Source organism: Mirounga angustirostris, unplaced genomic scaffold (assembly GCF_029215605.1).
Source record: "Mirounga angustirostris isolate CCGP_5_RB_7025 unplaced genomic scaffold, mMirAng1.0.hap1 SCAF_5, whole genome shotgun sequence".
Classification (NCBI taxonomy): Eukaryota; Metazoa; Chordata; class Mammalia; order Carnivora; family Phocidae; genus Mirounga; species Mirounga angustirostris.
In genome coordinates this window covers 159,337,477-159,356,672 of record NW_026991713.1, presented here as the reverse complement: position 1 = coordinate 159,356,672, position 19,196 = coordinate 159,337,477, and the positions used below count along the sequence as shown (strand labels likewise).

Genomic DNA, 19,196 nt, shown 5'->3' with positions numbered 1-19,196 from the left:
GAGATCATGACCCAAGCCGAAGTCAGACACTTAACCGACTGACCCACCCAGGCGCCCCTCGAGGCCATCAAACTTCAGAGCCTCATGAAGGCAGATCTGTGTTTGTAAAATCCAGGGAGATGTTTTTACTTTCCCAGCCCCAGAGCCAGCGCAAAACACAAGTACTCTAGTCTTTCCATGCACTGCTGAGCTCCACTTATGCCAGGCCTTTTCTCTTCCTTTTTTTTTAAATTTATTTTTCAAGTTTTTATTTATATATTTTTATACACATGTGGCAGTAAAAATAGAATATTTCTTTCTCCCCTATTTTTACACAGATGGTAACATAACATAAGTAATGCTCTATACGTCACTTCTTGGTAAGGAGTATTACCCATATATCTTGGGTATCTCCATCATCGTTCCCCTAATAAGCTTCCTTATTTTTTTTTTTGTCATCCCAGTTGATGGACATTTATTTTTTTTTTAAGATTTTATTTTTTGAGAGAGAGTGAGAGTGCACGCGCATGAATCCGGGCAGTGGCAGAGGAAGAGGGAGAAGCAGACTCCCTGCTGAGCAGGGAGCCCGAAGCGGGACTCGATCCCAGGACCCTGGGATCATGACCTGAGCTGAAGGCAGTCGCGTAACTGACTGAACCACCCAGGCGCCCCACCAGTTGGTGGACATTTAATCCGTGGCTCTTTCTGTGACATTTTGCTCTAAGGGCCCATGGATATTAATTCTCAGATTCCATTTTCTTCAGTGACCTGTTTTCTCTTCACCAGGATCAACTTGCAGCAGATATGTACAACTTTATGGCCAAAGAAGGGGAGTATGGCAAATTCTTTGTTACGGTAAGCCCCTCACCTTGCCAAAATATGAAAGCATTGTAAAAATTGAGTTGTTTTAGCTTTTTTTGCAAAAGATTTCATTTTTGGTTTTGCTCAGCCGTTGTGTGTGTGTCCATCCGATGCTAACGTTACTTTTGTTTTTGAATGTGGGTCTGTTCTCAGTTATTAGAAGCCCAAGCAGATTACCATAGAAAAGCATTAGCAGTCTTAGAAAAGGCCCTTCCCGAAATGCGAGCCCATCAAGGTAATGTAACCTGCGTGCTGGCTGATGCCCCCTTTCCTAAGCCTCTGCCACTTCCGCCTCTGTTCTTCTTACCCCCTGACTCCTTTGCATGCATCTCCTCTGGATAACGCCTCTCTGCCTAGGAGAGTACTATCTCCCAGCATAATTTCATCTTCCTTGCCGCATTCTCTAATTTCTTCCAAACCCAAATTAACCTACTAATGGGACATTCGCAGCTCTTCTGACATCTTCGGTTGAAGAGAAAGCTGGACCCTTGGTGGTGCGGGGCGGGGGGCGCTGGTGTCTGTACGTGTCTTCCTGTCTTCTCCTCTTCCGAGTCAGTTATTTGGTCCCTTGGGTTTAATTCTGACCCTGTGATTCCAAGAGCATACATTCTGGGGAAAATATTGTGGACCTTCGAAAAGGAATTTTAGAAGCCAATGCTTGCTAGCCCCTCATCGGCATGACTGAATCATAAGGCCATGACCACTCTTTCCCCCTCTTCCTTGCGGTCCTACAAGGCTCTGGTTCTTAGCACTCACATTCTGCCCACCATACTCAAGCTCTCGGCCAACTTCACCCACAAGTGGTGAGCGGACTGAGCTTTCTCCTGAGGCTTAGTTTTACCTGCACATTAAAGCTTTTGACTCTTAATTCTCTGATTTGCTGTCAGAGCATCTCCCAGCAGAGATCAGCAAACACAGTTGAGGCAGACGTTGCTCTGTCTTCTTTGATCCTATCGTACTCTTTTGCTTGTGTAGACCCCACATTGGGAGCTTAGGTTTCTCCCTGCAGAACCTTTGGTCTTGAGCTGAAGAGGATCAAGCCAAGTGCTGAGTGTGGCGACTCCATGATCTGGAATGCAAGTCAGCAGGTGTGTGAGTGGAATGTGTGTGTTGGGGGTGTGCACACACACTCGCATCCTCAAGAATGTCACTTCTCTCAGTTTAAGGAGGTCCCAGCAGCTTCTGGCTTTGTGCCTGAAAGGTTTTGGATGATCGAATTAGAAAATTCTATATCTTGACCCACCTGCATCGTCAGATCTTCGGCCATCTTGAGTAAATGCGTCTGATTGACTCTTCCTAGGATGAGCTGCCCTCGCTTTCCTAAGTGATCTAATCTCCTTGTTGGTGGATGACGAGGTCGAGTCGCAGTGCAAAGGAGTGAAGCTGCTGGCCAACGTTCAGCCTTGCAAGGGGCAGGCTCCTGCCGGGCAAGTTCCAAGTGCCAAGAGCATGTATCTGTGGGATACATACCGTGTGCCTGGCTGTGTGTAGGACAAAATAGGAACCATCATCATCTTAGCCTTTGAATGAATGAAAGTCTGGTTTAGAGCTGACTAACAAGCATAAAAAAAAGAGAAGATTGGGTTTCGTGAGCAGGACTTTTTTTTTTTTTTAAGATTTTATTGATTTATTTGAGAGAGAGAGCACGAGAGGGGTGAGGGGCAGAGGGAGAAAGAGAAGCAGGCTCCCCACTGAGCAGAGAGCCCGATGCGGGGCTCGATCCCAGGACCCTGAGATCAAAACCTAAGCCAAGGCAGACGCTTAACTGACTAAGCCACCCAAGTACCCTGTGGACTTTTTTTTTTTTAACTACTTTTTCCCCAAGTTCTTTATTTTTTTTTTTTAAAGATTTTATTTATTTATTTGACAGAGAGAACACAAGTAGAGTGGCAGGCAGAGAGAGAGGGAGAAGCAGGCTCCCCACCGAGCAGGGAGCCCAATGCGGGGCTCGATCCCAGGACCCTGGGATCATGACCTGAGCCGAAGGCAGACACTTAACCGACTGAGCCACCCAGGCACCCCTCAAGTTTTTTTTTTTTAACTATTTTTTTCCCAAGGCTATTTTCCCTAGAGAAGTATGTCAGCAAGTGACAGGGAACAGGAAGAGGGCAGGGAGGAGGCTGAGGATGGAACAAGGAGCAGGTGTGCAGGAGCAGAAACCCAGCGAAGGAAATGTGATCCATATTTCTTTCCAAGGTTGCCAGGCCTTGGAATTCAATCCCTTCCACCTCTGCCTGTCCTCCCATCTCCCTGTTGTCTTAGTTCCTGTCTTCCTCTTCCTTTTTCTTCTGTTTTCAGAAAGACTCAGAGCATCCTTATAGTAGGAAAAAAACAACCTTGACCCCACAGCTGCCACACCCCTGTGCACCCCAATCTCACACGCACAGTCAGCTGACCGGACTTGGGACCTGCCTCTCTGCAACATGGTGCCCTGTTAAGTCTCATCCTCCTCTGTTCTTCTGGTAGGCTCTCTGAATGACTCGTTTCCACCGGCCAGCCCTTCACACTGTGCAGTCTCACTTCTGCTCCCAGTCACGCTTCTATTAAGAGTAAAAAAATACTGCAGTTCCCAGTGGACCAGAGGTTCTTAATTGTCAGATCCTGGCATCTGATGTGCCTTGGGCTGTCTCTTCCTTGATGGAATGTGTGCCCCTCATTGCACCTGATTCTTTCATTATTAGGGCTGTGCACGTCCCCTCCTGACCCCTTTGTCCCCAGAGCCCCCTCCTGGTGCCAGCCCCCATGTCACCCGTGTCTTCACCCTCATAACCACCTCACTGCTGGTTCCCTCAGAGACTCCTTCAGCTGTCCCCTGAAACTTCATGCATCCCAGAAAGCAAGCCGATTCTTACCCCAAAACCAGCTGCCCTTCTCTCCTCCATGTCTCCTGGACGCCACCTCCCTCCAAACCACCCAGGCTTGACCTTGGAGCTGTCTTGTCCTTCCTTGCCCATACCCTGTAGCTGGCGTCTGTCCTTTCTGCCCTCTGCTGGGCCTTCTGCTCCGCCCACACCATCCCCCCTCCTCTGGGCCCTCGTCACCTTGGGCAAGAGCTATGGAATCAAGTGTAAATTCTGAGACTCAAGATCCCTGGTCTTTTCTCAGCCCTTCTTCCTGGTCTGTTTCATTCAGACCCCCCAGCTCCCCTCCTTGAAGCCAACAGCAAACACTGTCCCCCGAGTCGCCCTAGTGTCTGTGTTCTGCGCCAGAAGTCGCAAACAGCTGTATCTCATTTTTCAAAAAATTTTGCCATCATTTAAACACCAGACGCCTTCACATAACAATCCGATTTCTGGCTTCTCTTGAAAGTCATGAAAGTCCGGCGACACAGGTCGTTGGGCACTGAGGAGTGGGGGGCGGGGGGCTACCTTTCAGCGGACCCCTTGCCCCCAGCCTGACTCAGCACCTCAGGGGCCTCCTTGGCCCCTGTGGGCACCCGCATCTGCAACCCTGATCTGTACCATTTTCCGGCCACGACTTAGCAAACATGTCTTGTCTTTTGTTAATGACTGTTGTATGTTCACGTGTATGTCTTGTCTTTTCTTCCCAGTTAGAAGGGTGGGGAGTCTCTGTGACCTTGGGGCGCTGCTGCAGCGCCCGGCACCTAGCAGGTCCGTTGTTGGAGATGCCAGCATCCTTTGGGCAGTTTGGCACAGGAGTCGTCTAGATGACTGGTTCTCACATCCGCCCTCTGCCAACGTTACTCCAAGGTCGGGGGTGGGGCACACTGTCGAGCGTTTCCCAGAAAGTTCCAGTGGGGGTTCAGAGAATGCCTGGATCTTGCCGCCATGGGGTCAGGCATGTGGTGGTAGTGATGGCAGGTGCCATTTCCAGAACTCTCCTGGGTGTTCTGATGTACCCCCCAGGGGAGGGGTCTCATGGCCATTTTCTGCTTGTGTTGAGAATCATTTAGATAAAAGGGACAAATGCAGGGGAAGGACTGGCCTCTGAGAGGACTGTCACAGAGTTCTGTCTTCTGAGAAGGGTCAGACCCCCAGATGCTCTTGCTACCAGGAATTACACGGGCCGGGGCCAGAGACAAGGAGGGCACCTGCCTGCCTTGCCCTCACCCCTCTTCGACCTGGACCCCACTTGCTCTTTCCACTGATTTTAACCTTGTACAGGCTCTCAGCTCCACGGACCTGGGGGGTTCTCTCTTCCTTCCCCTGCGTGCAGATCATGCAATGGGGCCTGTCCCCGCTCTTCCGTGTAGCCAAGGGTAAGGGGGCACATCAGAGTCCTCCTGCCTGCTTTGAACCCAAGGTTCGAACAGCAAAGTGGCTGCACGACGTTAACCCCATTAATGGTGCCGAGAAGGGCATGAACCCTTCCCGTCACTGGAAAGGCCTAAGTGTTGCTCAGCAGAATAGCTTCCATGGACCGGTTTCCCCTCTTTACGTCTGTGGGCGTCTCAGGCAGCACGAGATCTGTACGCACCCACCGGTGGCCCAAACCCAAGCAAACACTTCTCTTTCTAATGGAATTCATGAAATTCTTGTTTGCGTTTCACTGCTCTATTGTGTGTACTCCTGCTAAGCTGCCTCACATCTCTTGTGGAATGAAACAGAGTATGTGACCCCAAAATAACATAAACGACCACTTTACTACTGGTGCAAGCTTCAGCCTCGGCTGCTTTGGGGCTGCAGATACTGCGTGGTTTCCTAATCAGAACGTTCGGGAGCTGGCTGGGGCGACAGCATTCGGAAGCTCGGCATGTCACGGAGACATTGCGTTTCATATGAGTTCACATCGGCCATCTTCCGGTCTTGTGTGATGAAGTTTGGCTTGTGTTCAAAATCTTAAGAAGTTATTTCCTTTTTCACATGGAAGGAGTCTATTTCTTGTTCGGAGATAGAAGGCCAGTGCCGCTTTGCATGGCGAGAGTAAATTGCCTTCCAGTGAAATCAGTATGCTCAGACGAATGCTCGGGGTAGCCCCAGGCAGCCCACCTGTCCCATGCAGGAGCCCCGTCGCGCTCCTGGCAGCCCCGGCAGCTCACCCTGGAGGGCATTCAGGGCTCTGTTCCGCAAGTAACCCCCCAGCCTGGGACCTACTCTTGCTCTAGTACATGGTAAATAACCAAAGCAAACAGAACAGATGCTTCCCCTTTTCCCAAAGCCTCAACTGCCAGTCTGCTAAAAAAAAAAAAATCCCCTTTGTTAGTTTGGGGAGAAAAAAAACTCCCCAATGATGCCGTGAGATCGCTGGGTGTCTCATGGATGGTTTGCTGCTCTAGATAAGTGGGCGGAAAAGCCAGCCTTTGGGACGCCTTTGGAAGAACACCTGAAGCGGAGTGGCCGTGAGATCGCACTCCCCATCGAAGCCTGCGTCATGCTACTCCTGGAGACCGGCATGAAGGAGGAGGTGAGCGGCGCTCGGGGGCCCCCGGGCCGCCATCTACACCGCATACACTGACAGCTTCCCAGTTTCTGTCGCCGTGACCTGCATTTTAAATGGGGACCCTGCACACTGTACCCGGAACAGACACTGTGAATGAAATGAGTTTCACAGAACATTTCCCTTTCCTGCTTGCGGTACACTCTGACTTTCATTTTTGACTCTGGTTGTGATTTGTGACATTGAATTTCATTAAAAAAATTTTTTTTACAAGATTTTATTTATTTATTCACGAGAGACGGAGAGAGAGAGCGAGGGAGAGGGAGAAGCAGGCTCCCCATGGAGCAGGGAGCCCAATGCGGGACTCCATCCCAGGGCCCTGGGATCACGACCTGAGCCGAAGGCAGATGCTTAACCAATTGAGCCACCCAGGCGCCCCGGTGCCCCTAAATTTTTAAAAAGATTTTATTTCTTTATTTGAGAGAGAGAGAAAGAGAGGGGGAGCACAGAGGGAGAGTGAGAGGGAGAAGCAGACTCCCCCGAGCAGAGAGCCTGACGTGGGGCTTGATCCCAGGACCCTGAGCTCGTGACCTGAGCCGAAGGCAGACTAAGCCACCCGGGCACCCCTGTGACATTGAATTTCAAGATGCACTAAATGGACCAGAGCTTCTGTGAGCTTTAGCAGAATCTTACATTTGGGTAGTACTATGCATTTTGGTAGGGGTATTTACATACTTATTTTATGGAATCCTTACTCCCCAAAACCCCATGAATCAAGCAGGGCAAGTCTTGTTATTCCTCGCGTCAATAAGTGAATGAGTTCATGGTAGGGGGCAATCAAAATCAAACGCTAAGTCTTTTTTTTTTTCCCTTTTAAAAACCTTATTGAAATATAATGTACATAGAAAATGTATGTATCATAAGTGAACAGCTTGATAAGTTTCCACAAACTGAACCCACCTGTGTGATCAGCACCCAGATCAAGGAACAGCCCAGAAGTCCTCCTTGTGTTTGTTTCCAGTCACTGCCCCATCTCCCACTGATGTGACCCCAACTTCTAGTAGCCGAGATCAGAGCTGTCAGCCAGGGCCAATTTTGTCCCCTTCGGGAGATGTTTGGCAAAGTCTGGAGACAGTTTTGATTGTCACAGTTTTGGAGGTGGGTTTGCTACTGCTCTCTGGGTAGAGACCAGGGTTGCTGTTAACATCTCAGAATGCACAGGACAGCCTCCACAACAAAGAATTATCTAGCCTGAAATGTCAGTATTACTGAGATTGAGAAACCCTGCCTAGGTTAATTTTGCTTAAAACCTACATCTTTTAACTCCTGGACCAGTGTCTTCATAGTCCTGCCTTTTTTGCTTGACCTTCATGTGTTTTTCTCTAAGTAACTTTTAGGGCAGTGAAGGTGACAAGCAGCCTAGTCTAACAATTTTTAATGAGATGTCATTTAAAAAAATCCTAAATTGGGGCGCCTGGGTGGCTCAGTCGTTAAGCGTCTGCCTTCGGCTCAGGTCATGATCCCAGGGTCCTGGGATCGAGCCCCGCATCGGGCTCTCTGCTCTGCCGGGAGCCTGCTTCTCCCTCTCCCACTCCCCCTGCTTGTGTTCCCTCTCTCTCTGTGTCTCTCTCTGTCAAATAAATAAATAAAATCTAAAAAAAAAAAAAAAAAAAAAAAATCCTAAATTTAGGGACGCCTGGGTGGCTCAGTCGTTAAGCGTCTGCCTTCAGCTCAGGTCATGATCCCAGGGTCCTGGGATCGAGTCCCACATCAGGCTCCTTGCTCAGTGAGGAGCCTGCTTCTCCCTCTCCCTCTGCTGCTCCCCTGCTTGTGCTCTGTCTCTCTCTCTCTCTGACAAATAAATAAATAAAATTCTTTAAAAAAAAAGAATCCTAAATTTAGAAAATCTATAGCAATCAACCTTGTGGAAGTATAAAATATTGCATTTAAATAGATTTCTAATAGGCACAGATAATTTAGCAATGGGACAGGGCAAGAGCCCACACCGATCAGGAATGAACTGCTCCCTGCCTGTCTGTCTGCCCCTCTGCCTGTCCATCTGCCCTGCGCTTGGTCCTGTCGTCCTTCCTGGTCGCCCGCCCTCAGAGATGAGGTGTGTGGGAGTCAGGCCGGGACGGAAGCCTCTTCCGTCAGGTCTGTACTGCTGCTCAGCATAAAGCCCACAACTTGAACTTGATGCTCACGGCTTTTTGTTGTCTTTAGGGCCTTTTCCGAATTGGGGCTGGGGCCTCCAAGTTAAAGAAACTGAAAGCTGCTTTAGACTGTTCTACTTCTCACCTGGATGAGTTCTACTCTGACCCCCACGCTGTCGCAGGTGAGCTGCAAGGAGTCGCCCTCGGGGGGTGGGTCCCGTCTCAGACAGATCACCAGTTAAAAATCCAGTGTTCATTTTCAGATTCAGAGAAAATTGAAATGGTCTCCCTATGTAGGTTTAACTAGACAAGCTGAAATGACAAATAAAACTGAATAAGGGCACACACACACATACACCCCATTTCCTGTTTGGGGGGGTTTCTTTGTTTTCCTGATTATTAAGTAAAGGTGAAGGTAGCTTCTAACCCAAACATTTGGAGACCTGCTTGTATTTCCTTCCCTTCTTTCTCCTTCACAGTCTAGATCTTCCTGGGGAAATGATGTCCATTAGAAGGTGACTTTGAAGCTAATTTTATTTTCTACTGACCCGTCAATCTATTTTGCAAGGGCCGGAATTTGTTTTAGGAACACTCCATGCTCTAACTGCTCCTGCTGATTCATAGATTGTTATAGATATTCTTGGCAGGTTGTAATTGAGATCATTTCAATTTGTAAAAAATAATATGTCCTGAGATTCCCAGGCTTACCCCTTGACATACTCAAAGTGAGTGTTAACAATTTCAGGTGCTTTAAAGTCCTATTTACGGGAACTGCCTGAACCTTTGATGACTTTTAATCTGTATGAAGAATGGACACAAGTTGCAAGGTAAGTTTAAAGAACACTGAGTTTTCGGGCGCCTGGGTGGCTCAGTTGGTTAAGCGACTGCCTTCGGCTCAGGTCATGATCCTGGAGTCCTGGGATCGAGTCCCGCATCAGGCTACCTGCTCAGCAGGGAGTCTGCTTCTCCCTCTCCCGCTCCCCCCTCTTGTGCTCTTTCTCTCTCTCACTCTCTCTCTCAAATAAATAAATAAAATCTTTAAAGAACACTGAGTTTTCAAAGTTAAAGGAAATGATGGGATATTACGTCCCCTTTATGAATCATCTTACTCTCAGGGCTCATAAAATAACATTAAAATAGCACACGTGTTAAATAATATGTGCCTCAGTTCTTACGTATCGGGTGAGAATATTGAGTATTATTATTAGCGTGGGAGAGTCAGCACTTAGGCATTGGCTTCAATTTGCGTGATGTTTATGGATGAAGACATATAGTGGGACCTGCGTTCATAGACCCCTTTTAGATGGAAGAAAGCCCTGTCTTGGGGACAGGTGTCTTACCGACCAGCGGCAATGTGCCTGGCGAGCCACGGGAAACTCAGCTGTGCAGTAAACAGTGTTGATGGTACTGGTAATGGTTGTTAGCGCTTACTGTGTGCTCAGTACATACTAATCTTGATACCCGTTACCTCCTATCATCCATGATCAATGACATAAAAGACAGATGTGGTTAGCCTCATTTTCCAGACATGGAAACTGAGGCTGGGGGAGGCACGGAGCCCAGGGAACAGCAAGTAATTGGCAGAGCGGGAATTCAGACCCAGACCTGTCTGCCCCAAAGACTGTGTCCCTGTCCTTTGCTCCTTCTCCCCCGCCCCCGGCTTCCGTGTGTCTAGGAGCTGTTGGCAGCCTTGTCCACCAAGTCCCAGAGGCTTCTCTCTGGCCGGCCAGGCTGCCTCCTTATTAGCTTGTGCCTCATGGTTCTGACTCACGTCCTCCCTCAGGGGCCTAATTCCTCAGCCCTAAGGGAGGAAGAACAGATCTCCCTTCCCCTCCTACCTTTCCCCTGTCACCCGTTCCCAGCAGATGGGCTGCAGGGTCTATTCAGTTAGGCTTCAGTGGCAGGTGGCTCTACCCTGGTTGGTAAGGCTTTTAAAGTCAGAGTAAGGGGTGCCTGGGTGGCTCCGTCGGTTAAGTGGCTGCCTTAGGCTCAGGTCATGATCCTCTATTCGGTAGCCTGCCCCACTCCTCCTGCACCTTGACTCGTCTCTCGGCTCTGAGACTCCCAACATCGTTCCCGTGAGAAAATACTCTCTTCGAAGCAGGTATCTGTTTATGGATGTCTTGATTCTCCATACGTGAGAAATGTCAGCATCCCGGTGGCCCATTGACTGGCCTCTAACGTATAATTATGTTTACCCCCTACCTGTCACTCCAGATGGGTCCAGTTGTGGAGGACGTTTTAGGTCCAAGGGTGTGCTGTGTGGGCAACGGCTAACACCCTCTCCTGCTGGCGGGCATCGGTGACTGACCTCACCTGGCCCTCTTTTGTCGATGGAAGTTTGCATGTGGAAGCCGTAGAGCAGAGGAGCCCCTGCGATTGCTTCACGACAGGAAAGGGCTGCTGGGCCTGGAGCCTTTGAGCAGAGTTAAGGGCAGGGAAAGGCACGGGGGGTCTGGGTGCCCAGGAGCGTGGCCAGCTCACCTGTGGCTGGGCCAGCAAGAGATCTGGGCTCCAGCAAGCCGCCCGTGGAGATAGGCACCTGCCTAGACAGAATTTTCAGCGGTGTCTGTCTCCTCTGTGCCAGGTATGTTTCTAAGGTTATGCCTCTGGAACCTCCCCGTCACTTGGCAGAATCAACTTCTTTTTTTTTTTTTTTTTTAGATTTTATTTATTTATCAGAGAGAGAGAGCACAAGCAGGGGGAGTGGCAGGCAGAGGGAGAAGCAGGCTCCCCACTGAGCAGGGAGCCCAATGCGGGACGCGATCCCGGGACCCTGGGATCATGACCTGAGCCGAAGGGCAGACTCTTAACTGACTGAGCCACCCAGGCGTCCCCAGAATCAACATCCTTATCCCCAGGCGGGCACTTCAGGAGACCGAGTCTTGGCAAGGCTAACTCACTGCTCAGAGTGAAAGATTTATTTGGTATTTGACTCCAAATGTATTTACTTCCAAATCCGTCCCGTTTTCCAGCCGTGTTTTCCCTGTCAATGAAAGCATCGCTGTTAACATAGCCTGTTATTTACTCAGGGGTTACTAATGATGTGTCTTAATGGAGGGTTATGAATACAGGTTTGGTTTTTTTTTTTTTCCCTCAGTGTGCAGGATCAAGACAAAAAACTTCAGGATTTATGGAGAACATGTCAAAAGTTGCCACCACAAAATTTTGTTAACTTTAGGTATGTATGACCAGCATCCTGCAAATTAAGCCAGCAAGCCACAGTGACTCTGGAGCGAAGAATGGTGCCATCTGCAGCAGAAGTCACCCAGTCCAAGCCCACTAAACAAGTGCTTTGGAGAGGACTGGGGGTTGCTGGGAATGGGATTTGATGTATGTTATTGTGACGCATATCACCGTGTGGTGCATCCGCATCGCGTCTGCCTTAACAGCTAAGTCCCCTGGTCAGTTTACCACTGCAGCTACTAGGAGGAAGTTCTCATGGAGAGTTGGCTTCACTGCGTGATGGCTTTGGAGTCTAAATTGTCCAGTATGGGGGTCTACTGGCTGGCTCAGTCAGCCTACAACTCTAGATCTCAGGGTTGTGAGCTCAAGCCCTACATTGGGCATAGAACTTACTTAAATAAGTTAAAAAAAAAATAAATTGTCCAGTATGTGAAAGGAAAAAATTAATCAATAATTCTATTTTCTGCAATAGCTTTTATATATGCTATATAATTTATTTTTAATAGAGCATAAATCATCCTATTAAATGAAATGTCTAGAACTGGAGATTATGTATTGCTTTGTGGAATTACTGTTTCTAAGAAAATTTACCGGGGAATACATTTCTAGAATTTCACCTCTATTTTCCTTTTGACCTAAAATGTGACGTTGAAGAAGCATAAAGAGAAGAAGCCCAAGGTATTGAAAACCAAAGAAAATTTTATAAGAGGACTTGGTCCAAAATGACAAATATTCTACTGGTGAAATTTCTGTCATGTTACCTGACCTTTAATTTCAGTCCCGGGTTCTACCACTAAATTAAGCTAAATACTCCCTCTGGACACCTTAAATATCAACTTTGCCTTAACGAATACATTAATATTTATAATATCCCTCTTTGATTCATTCAGCACACCCAGCTAGGAATTACAGATAGTCTTAGATTATTCCATGCCTTATGTTGGAAACTGAATTACAATTCTTGGTAATTTGGGATTTGGTCTCTTATTTTATTTGTTTTACTCTTTATAATTTTGACTATTTTTTGAATAGGGAGCACATTCCCATGGTTCAGAATTCAAAAGGTGTCCAGTGAAAAATCTCTCACATATACACACATACATATATTTGTTGCTCTCACACTCCTCCCTTTTATTTTGAAACCAAATGGTAGTATATATTGTATACATCATTCTCTTCACCTTCTTTGTGCAGTAGATATCCTGAAGATTTTTCCATATCAGTACATAACAATTTTTTATGGCTGTATGGATATATTTTATTAAATCAGCCCCCTATTAATAGATAGTGGGGTTATTCTTAATTTTTTGTTTTTATATTGCTGTGCTTGTATAGGAGGGACTATAACTATGTGATCAATTGGAGATTTTCATAATTACCACATAAAATATTTTCCAATACAGTTTCCTTTAAGCAATGTCCCTCTGCTTGTATTTTTTTATGTTTGTATTAAAATATATCGAGCCCACTGTTAATCAGATTGTAGTTTACTGAGGGGTTGATAGATAGGGCATAAAGGAGAAATGGGTTGGAAATACACAGCAGATAGGGATTGAATTGTGGAGGTTTTCTTGTGAGCTGTTTTCCTCTTCCAACCCCTAACGGAGTCTGTTGTCTGAAACAGAGAGCACAGGACTTTGTAAGATACAGAACCTGAGCCAGATTCTGATTCAGCGCCACTCTGCACTTAGCACCTGAGCAACCTGGGACTGAGCACTGGGGCAGGAGGATGCTGTTCCTGCATATATTTTCCTTTCTCTTTTCTCCCGCAGGTATTTAATCAAGTTCCTTGCAAAGCTTGCTCAGACCAGCGACGTCAATAAAATGACTCCCAGCAACATTGCAATTGTGTTAGGCCCTAACTTATTATGGGCCAAAACTGAAGGGTAAGTGACCTTTCCCCATCTCACGGTATTTTAATCTCCCCTTTGCACCGCAGGGGGACAGACCCCCATTCCAGGGTAAGATGCACTTCCAGAGTTGCGCTTCTGAATCTGGTCTTTCCACGTAGCCGACATTCTCGGAACACTGCTGTGAGCTGAGTCCCATCCCAGATGCTGGTCACGCACACAGTCCTCAGAGGGCCCCGCTCTTGGGCAGTCAGGCAGATGAACGGCCGTGGCACTGTGACAGAGCCCCACACACATGTCCGTGCACGTGGGGGTGCTGCCATAGACATTATAAAGTACTACGGCCACAGTACTTACCGAAGGAACACAGCTCAAGCTGAGAAGTGCAGGGAGAGCCCTGCAGAGGAAAAGGCGCTTGGGTTGTACTTGGATGAATAGCTCCCTGCAGGTGCGACCCCAATAAGCAAAGGCAGTGTGGGTGTGAAAGGGACTGGTTGCTAATTTGGAGGTGGGGGTGGTGTCACATGGTCTTGTATAACCTGAGCACAGGGGCCAGGAGACTGTGCCAGAGGATTATGAAGCCAGAGCCAGGTTCTGAACGGCCTCATACCTCGCTGAGGTTTTGGAATTTATTTTGGGTCATCAGTGGTTGGGGAGGCATCAAGGTTTCTAAGCAGAAGAATGAGTTAATCAGACTGCATTTAAAAAGATAATTTGGGGGCACCTGGGTGGCTCAGTCATTTAAGCATTGGCCTTCGCCTCAGGTCATGATCCCGGGGTCCTGGGATCGAGTCTCACGTTGGGGTCCCTGCTCCGCGGGGAGTCTGCTTCTCCCTCTCCCTCTGCCCCTCACCCCACTCATGTGCTCTCTCTCTCTCAAATAAATAAATAAAATCTGTTCCAAACCAACTTAAAATCAGCATTTGGACACACCATTGTTCACCAGCTCACCTGCTGTTAACACAGTGCATGCAGACTAAAGAGTGATAGCTGAGTCGGGGTGATTTTCCTCCTGGGGCATCACCACCACATGCTGAGGCCAGAGCCCCGTGGATCTGGTTTTTGCATTTGTGCTTAAATATTTTCTTGTTTTAAAGTAATTCAATTGGGGGTGCCTGGGTGGCACAGTCGGTTAGGCGTCGGACTCTTGGTTTTGGCTCAGGTCATGATCTCCAGGTCCTGGGATCGAGCCCTGCCTTGGGTTCCATGCTCGGCAAGGAGTCTGCTTGAGATTCTCTCTCCCTCTGCCCTTCCCACTAGTGCTCTCTCTCTCTCTAAAATAAATAAATAAATATATATATATTTTTAAAATAACAAAATAAAGTAATTAAATTGCTCTGACACAACCTGCAGAAATTAGAGGCTGCCCGGGGGAAGCGGTCTAACTTTGTGAATGTCCTTCGCAGAACGCTGGCTGAAATGGCAGCGGCCACCTCAGTCCATGTGGTTGCAGTCATCGAGCCCATCATCCAGCACGCCGACTGGTTCTTCCCTGAAGGTAACGTACCTTTTCAATTTCACAGACCGCCCAAGCAGAACAATAACAGTATAAAAAATTCTTTAAAGAAGAAAATGCTTCAGTAGCCCCTTCGTGAGGATGTGATTGGTTTCATCTTTGACATATTGGCATCCACATTATTTTGTATTTCGCTTTGTTTCACTTCACCCTGGAGTTGTCCACTCAGCCAGTGTGTACTGAATACCCATTGACACCATATGTCTGCTGCTGAGATATGCAGTCTTCCCTGGAGGAACCTGGCCCTTGGAGAAGGCCACATAAACAGATATCATCGTACGTGGCGAGTTAGAAGGAAGGGCAGATGGTTTGACAAACTCAGATGTTGGGCACAAAGAACAAGGACTGCTTTATAGAAGAGGTGACACTGAATGTGCAGTTTTCCGCTTGGAAAACAGCTTTTTGTTTCTGTAGGCAGAAAGCTGGGTCTTTGTAAAGGTGGAAGATGAAGCCGGATAGGTTGACTGGAGCCATTTTGTGAAGGTGGGAGTTGGCTGTGTCAGAAAAAGAGGATTTCAGCCGACAGGTGATAGGTTTCCAGACTACGTTTGTTGTAGTCCTGGGGTTCTCAGAGATTCCATGACCCCCTTCGGGGGCATTGGTAGGGTAAGCTTTGAGAGTCCAGACCTGTAGCCCTGCTGGCCCCTCCCCTGGAGTGTGAGCTCCATGACCCCAGGGCAAGCTCGTTTCTCCTTTCCCAGGGTCCCCTCATGATCGAGAATCATACCTCACTCGTGTAGATTCTCAACAAGTACGTGATGCATGAATGAATACCGGCATTTTGCCCAAGATTTCTTTGGGAAAACAAGTCTTAGAAAACTGCTATAGGCATTATGGAGTTGGTGTTGCCTTTTACTTGTATTTTATATCAAACTGTAAATACCTTTCATTTTTTTTTAGTAATCCATGCTATTGTCCTCTTCCATATTCCCTGATTTTTTTTTTTTTTTAAAGAAGAAGGCAGAGGAATTGTGTAACTTATATTCTGAATCACACCCCCTCCTTATCTCTAGTTTCCTCATTTTACCTCCCCCTGGTGTGGCAAACCATTCTTGAAAAGATGAGGGGGCAGGGAGTTGCACCTGTGAAACAGGGAGGGCTGATGGGAGTTTTAAAGCCTCATGCACCCGTATGCTCTACACCTCATGTGCAGGCAGACCTCACTTTATGGCGCTTCCTAGATGCTGCAGTATTTTACAAGTTGAAGATTGGCGGCAACCCTGCCTTGAGCATGTCCTTTGGTGCCATTTTTTCCGATAGCATTTGCTCATTTCATGTCTCTGTCCCATTTTGGTAATTCTTGCAGTATTTCAAACTTTTTCTTTCTTATTATATTGGTTATAGTGATCTGTGATCGGTGATTACGACTTGCTGAAAACTCAGATGATGGTTAGCAATTTCTTAGCAACAAAGTATTTTTTAAATAAGGTATGTGCCTTGTGTTTGTAGACATACTGCTATGACACATGGCTGCATAGTGTAAACATAACTTTTATGTGCACTGGGGAACCAGAAGAGTCATTTGACTTGCTTTATTGTGATAATTCATTTTATTGGGATGTTCACTTCGTCGCGATACTTGCTTCATCACGATACTCGCCGTATTGCAGTGGTCTGCCCCCAAACCTACCTTATCTCTGAGGTGTACCTGCACGCTTGTCTCTTTGTCTCCTTGCAGAGGTGGAATTTAACGTATCGGAAGCATTCGTGCCTCTCGTCACCCCGAATTCCAATCACTCATCTCACACTGGAAATGACTCTGACTCAGGGACCCTCGAGAGGAAGCGGCCTGCCAGCATGGCGGTCATGGAAGGGGACTTGGTGAAGAAGGAGAGGTGTGTTTAGAGCTGTTCACTTTCCTCCAATGGTAGATGTCATGTAGAAGAATTCCTAAACCCTTGGGATCTGGTACTGCGTCAGTGGACCTGTAGTACAAGAGTGGCCCACGGCGCGCCCATGACTGTCAGGTCCCGATATTTCGGGAATTCTCTAGTTCACTACAAACACTAACGTGACCACAAGGCAACTCTGTAGCTTGTCAGTACACATTTGTTCCATATGCATCCGAGCTTCAGTTGGTCTGCGGTAAGCATCATACTCATGCTACAAAGCCACCTAAACGTACTTGACGAGGGGGGAAGGGAGAGAAAAAGCAGGGGGACGTTAGGTATTGTGGACAGATGGGAGAATAACCCACCTCTCACAGTGAGTTGTCGGATTTGGTTTTCAAAGAGACACATTTTGGGTGTGACTTGGCCCCTCAGTGGAAGCCAGCCGCTGACTCCGATGCTCAGCTGGAGATACTCCCGTATTTGGACTTAGTGGGAGACGCAGGTCTCTATACTGTGCTCCACGGGCGATTTTAGTGGGATTTTCTTTTTTTTTTTTTTTTAATGTTTTATTTATTCATGAGAGTCAGAGAGACAAAGAAGCAGAGGCAGAGGGAGAAGCAGGCTCCCCGCCTAGCAGGGAGCCCAATGCGGGACTCAATCCCAGGACCCTGGGATCATGACCTGAGCCGAAGGCAGACGCTTAACCATCTGAGCCACCCAGGCGCCCTTTTAGTGGGATTTTCAAAACTTAATAAGGCTGTCTGTGACTTACGCCTTCAGAAGCCAACCTGTTCAATCCGTACGAGGAAATGCCACTGTGCTCACCCACAAGGCCACGTCAGAGAGGCCTGCGGAGTAACGTGCTTTTCGCGCTCACATGGAATAACATCACTGGACGTGGTTTTACAACTAAACAGCAAGCTTTTCTTTTCATTGCCCAATCTTATAGTGAGCTCTGATTTTTTTGTTTCCTTTTGCTTTGTTGTTGTTTTTTAATCCATAGCAAAGGTCCATGCTTTACTTTCCGTCTGTCCCTCTGAAACCCACATTTCTTTTTTTTTTTTTTTAAAGATTTATTTATTTGAGAGAGAGAATGAGAGAGAGAGAGAGAGAGAGCATGAGAGGGGGGAGGGTCAGAGGGAGAAGCAGACTCCCCGCCGAGCAGGGAGCCCGATGCGGGACTTGATCCAGGGACTCCAGGATCATGACCTGAGCCGAAGGCAGTCGCTTAACCAACTGAGCCACCCACGTGCCCGAAACCCACATTTCTTATGGGCAGAAGTTTTACTTCTCTGAAGCCCCGATCACACATTAGGTCCTGCTTCCTAATGACACACTGGCCACCGCACAATTAGCCTTCACGTATTTGAAGTCACGAAATGCAGCATCCTGGCCCTGGTGGGCACGCAGGAAATGATTCTCGGTTATCTCCCGGGGTGGATTCTCCCCGCCAACTGACCCGGCACATGCGAGCTCAGGGAGCCCCATGTCTCTGTTTTTCAAACTGAAAAGCTTGAGAGTTCATCCATCAGTCGGCTTACGTGAAAAGTGAATCTTCCTCCTCCCCATCCTCCAACCACCGTCTCCTTCCCGAAAGCAATGATATTTTTCCGGGGTCACGAATCCTTTCAGATACATTCTTTGCATCCGCCCACACCAGTGCTCATACAGCTCAGCTGTAGAGGCAGGGCGGTGTGACATCCCGACGCTGCCCGCAGCCTCCACCCCGTCCCCCGCATGCACAGACGCAAGGCGGCCATTGGGTGGTAGGCAGGTAGGCGCGCTAACGCGATGTCACCCACTCAGGACGAGGCCTGCCTGTGTGCTTTCAGCTGTTCACACCCGAATTGAGAAAGGACATTGATCAGTACCAGGTCTGTTGGTTTGCTCAGGTGGAAAGCCAGGTTGAGCTGCTTGCCTTGGTAACAGCAGCGACCATTCATCTGGTCCTCGCCGCCTCACTGCATGCTGGGCAACTCGGGTGGCTCACCCCGTGCGCGGGTTTTAACACGTGCGGACCCGTGGACTTCTGTCTCTATAGTCGCTTGCATGCTGTGTTGACTGTTTCTTCTTTCTGTGTAGCTTTGGTGTGAAGCTTATGGACTTCCAGGCCCACCGGCGGGGTGGCACTCTAACTAGAAAGCACATATCCCCAGCTTTCCAGCCGCCACTCCCGCCCACAGATGGCAGCACCTTGGCTCCTGCAGGCCCAGAGCCCCCTCCCCAGAGCTCTAGGGCTGAAAGCAGCGCAGGGGGTGGGACAGTCCCCTCTTCTGCGGGCACACTGGAGCAGGGGCCAAGCCCGGGCGACAGGTAAGAAGGCCGGCTTCTGCTGGCAGTGGGTGCTCAGTGCCCCAGCCTTCTTGCAGGCGCTGGCCTGCAGGCATGGCCTCCATGCCCACAGAATCGCTCAGCAGGGAGTGAACCAGATCTGCCTTCACTCTTCTGGTTGGCAAAGGATGGGAGAAAAGACTGCAAATTG

The 19,196-nt window shown here is 48.2% G+C and overlaps 1 protein-coding gene across 5 annotated transcripts in view; it reads left to right on the top strand.

The window, feature by feature from the left end:
- The window catches only part of ARHGAP17 (Rho GTPase activating protein 17), an 89,182-nt gene that overhangs the window by 52,249 nt on the left and 17,737 nt on the right, over positions 1–19,196 (top strand). For 4 of the 5 annotated variants that reach the window (XR_010411928.1, XM_064592831.1, XM_064592832.1 and 1 more), the window contains exons 8-17: positions 766–834; positions 994–1,075; positions 6,077–6,204; positions 8,401–8,512; positions 9,076–9,157; positions 11,431–11,511; positions 13,289–13,402; positions 14,773–14,864; positions 16,561–16,717; positions 18,797–19,027. Coding sequence is in view for 4 of the 5 variants with exons in the window: in XM_064592831.1 (XP_064448901.1) it covers positions 766–834; positions 994–1,075; positions 6,077–6,204; positions 8,401–8,512; positions 9,076–9,157; positions 11,431–11,511; positions 13,289–13,402; positions 14,773–14,864; positions 16,561–16,717; positions 18,797–19,027 (1,148 nt within the window). In the remaining variant the exon portion in view is untranslated. The remainder of the gene's footprint in view (positions 1–765; positions 835–993; positions 1,076–6,076; positions 6,205–8,400; positions 8,513–9,075; positions 9,158–11,430; positions 11,512–13,288; positions 13,403–14,772; positions 14,865–16,560; positions 16,718–18,796; positions 19,028–19,196) is intronic. The other variant, XM_064592833.1, reaches the window with a different exon arrangement.